This window comes from Eriocheir sinensis, chromosome 54 (genome assembly GCF_024679095.1).
Source record: "Eriocheir sinensis breed Jianghai 21 chromosome 54, ASM2467909v1, whole genome shotgun sequence".
NCBI classification, from domain to species: Eukaryota; Metazoa; Arthropoda; class Malacostraca; order Decapoda; family Varunidae; genus Eriocheir; species Eriocheir sinensis.
The window spans coordinates 10,605,681-10,608,180 of record NC_066562.1 but is presented as its reverse complement, the minus strand read 5'-3'; the positions used below and the strand labels follow the sequence as shown (position 1 = coordinate 10,608,180).

The following is a 2,500-nucleotide window of genomic DNA, read 5'->3' as shown; positions in this document are numbered from 1 at the left end:
TGAGGAGCAAAGGGGAACACACTGAATAAATATATGAATAGAGAAATAAGGAATAAAGTAAATAAAATAAAATAAATATATGTAAAATAGTGTAAATATATAGATGAATAAATAAACTAACTCTTGAATTCCGCCGCCATGTTGCCTCTCTATCTGTCTTTTATCGATATTTTCCTGCTGCAGTCGACTCTACTCTAGCTCATCCCTGTACTGTCCAAATCCCTTATGCAAGAGTTATCCAGCACCTTCATTCTTTCATCTCTTCCGCTGAGTGGCCAGAGGAGAGATTAACTTAGGACGGAGAGATGCCTTGATACTCCCCATTTGAGAGAGTTTAAGTCGTAGGCAGCAGGAAATACAGACGAAGAAAGGCTGTTCCAGGGTTTATCAGCCAAAGGGATGAAAGAATGATACTGGTTAACTCTTGCATAAGGGATTTGGACAGCACAGTGGTGAGCGAAAATACAAAAAGTCGTGTGCAGGGGGGCCGAGAAGGAGTTGCTAGATAATGAACAGAAAAAGATAATAGATAAAAAGATAAAATGCTCATGCAAGTAAATGATAAGTAGAAGATAGTGTAGAAGGAAGAAATAAATACTATTAAATCTACTCCTCCTTCTCCTCTTCTCCTCCTCCTCCTACCACCACCACCACCACCACAACAACAACAACAACAACATACCTGCATCTGAATCATCTTCCTGAAGGCCGCCAGCGCTGATCCGTCGTCCAACGCCCTCTCCACGGCGCGGCGCCCCCCCTCCGCGTCCACCGCCAGGCCAGCCGCCACCACCAGCTCCCCTCCTGCCGTGTGGGGGGAGGGGGAAGGCGGGGAGGAGGGAAGGGGGAGGAGAGGAGGAGGAAAAGTGGGGAAGGGAGGATGGTGAGAGAGAGAGAGAGAAGAGGAAGGAAGGATGGAGAGGAGAGGGAGGGAAGGAGAGAAAAGAGAGAAGGATAGGAGTGAGATAAAGAGAGGAAAGAAGAAGAGAGAAGAAAGAGGAAGAGGAAGAAAAAACAGAAGGTAGGGAGAAAGGAAATGAGAGGAAAGAAGCAAAAGGGAAGAATGGCAGAAGAAGGGAAGGAAGAAGAGGAAAGAAAAGGGAAAGTGAGGAGAGGAGTAGAAGGGAAGGAGGAAAAGGAGGGAAGGAAAAAGAGGAAAGAAAAGGGAAAACGAGGAGAGTAATAGAAGGGAAGGAGGAAAAGGAGGGAAGGAAGAAGAGAAAAGAAAAGGGAGGGAGGAGAGAAATAGAAGGAAAGGAGGAAAAGAGGAAGAAAAGATGAACAGCAAGTTAGTAAATATGTGTGAAATAAGAAATAAATTAACTGAAACAAATATATATGGCCCAGCACCCCCCCTCACCCCCTCCTCACCATCCCCCTCTCTCCCCCATCACTTCCACCCCCCTTACCTCCCTCACTCCTATCACTCCCTCCTCCATTACCTCCCTCACCCCCCCATCACTCCCACCCCCCTTACCTCCCTCTCACCCCTCATCACTCCCACCCCTCCATTACCTCCCTCACCCCCCCATCACTCCCACCCCCCTTACCTCCCTCACTCCTATCACTCCCCCCTCCATTACCTCCCTCACTCTCATCACTCCTCCCTCATATCCTCCCTAACTCCCCCTCCCCCCCACACACACCCCACACTCACCCAAATGCACAACCAGCTCCCTTAAGTCGGCCGGCCCCGCGCCCCTCAGACACTCCAGCGCCTCAATCACCTCCAGAGCGTTCCCCACACTCCTCCCAATGGGGCTGGACATCTCTGTAGCCAGGGCGACGGTGGTGAGCCCCAGGCCGGCAGACACCCCCACCATCGCCTCCGCCAGCTCCCGCGCCTCGTCCAGGGTCTGCATGAACGCCGAGCGGCCGAACTTGATGTCCAGTACGAGGGTGTCCACGCCGGCCGCTGCCTTCTTGGACAGGATGGAGGCTGTTGGGGGGACGGGGGAGAGGGTGTGAGGAGTAAAGGAAGGATGGCAAGAGGAAGAGGAGAAGAGGGATAAGAAGGAAGAACAGGAGGAACAACAGTAGTAGTAGTAGTAGTAGTAGTAATAGTAGTAGTAGTAGTAGTAGTAGTAGTAGTAGTAGTAGTAATAGTAATAGTAGCTTTTTACGTTCCACCTATGGCACGGGTACCTTAGCCTGTTTGATGGTGCCTGATGGTCGGCCCAATTCCATTATGGCGCAGACAAGTTTTTTATAGTGGCGCCTTATAGTTTGCTTGGCTGATGCTGACCCCCGGAGCTCATCTTTGATCCTCTGTGGAGTTAATCTAGAGTCCGGGTTAATAGGCGGTCTTCAGTACAGCATGGGGGCAGTCTAAGGCCTCTCGGTGATGACTGAAAATTGTCGGTTTGTGGCGGTGGGCGGGACTCGAACCGGGGCCCTCCAGGAACGAGAAGAACAAGGTAAACGAGAAGTAAACGAGTGTGCTTCTTTTTTTCTTTCTATTCTAAACCATTGCGTCTTAGGTGCAGGTTTGGGTGCGTGT

General features: G+C 50.2%; 1 protein-coding gene across 3 annotated transcripts in view; it reads right to left on the bottom strand.

Annotated features, from left to right (window-relative positions):
• LOC126983761 (thymidine phosphorylase-like) overlaps positions 1–2,500 on the bottom strand; it is an 11,345-nt gene that overhangs the window by 3,596 nt on the left and 5,249 nt on the right. For all 3 annotated transcript variants that reach the window (XR_007736226.1, XM_050836838.1, XM_050836839.1), the window contains exons 5-6: positions 1,658–1,939; positions 683–804 (exon numbers count right to left, since the gene is read on the bottom strand). Coding sequence is in view for 2 of the 3 variants with exons in the window: in XM_050836838.1 (XP_050692795.1) it covers positions 683–804; positions 1,658–1,939 (404 nt within the window). In the remaining variant the exon portion in view is untranslated. The remainder of the gene's footprint in view (positions 1–682; positions 805–1,657; positions 1,940–2,500) is intronic.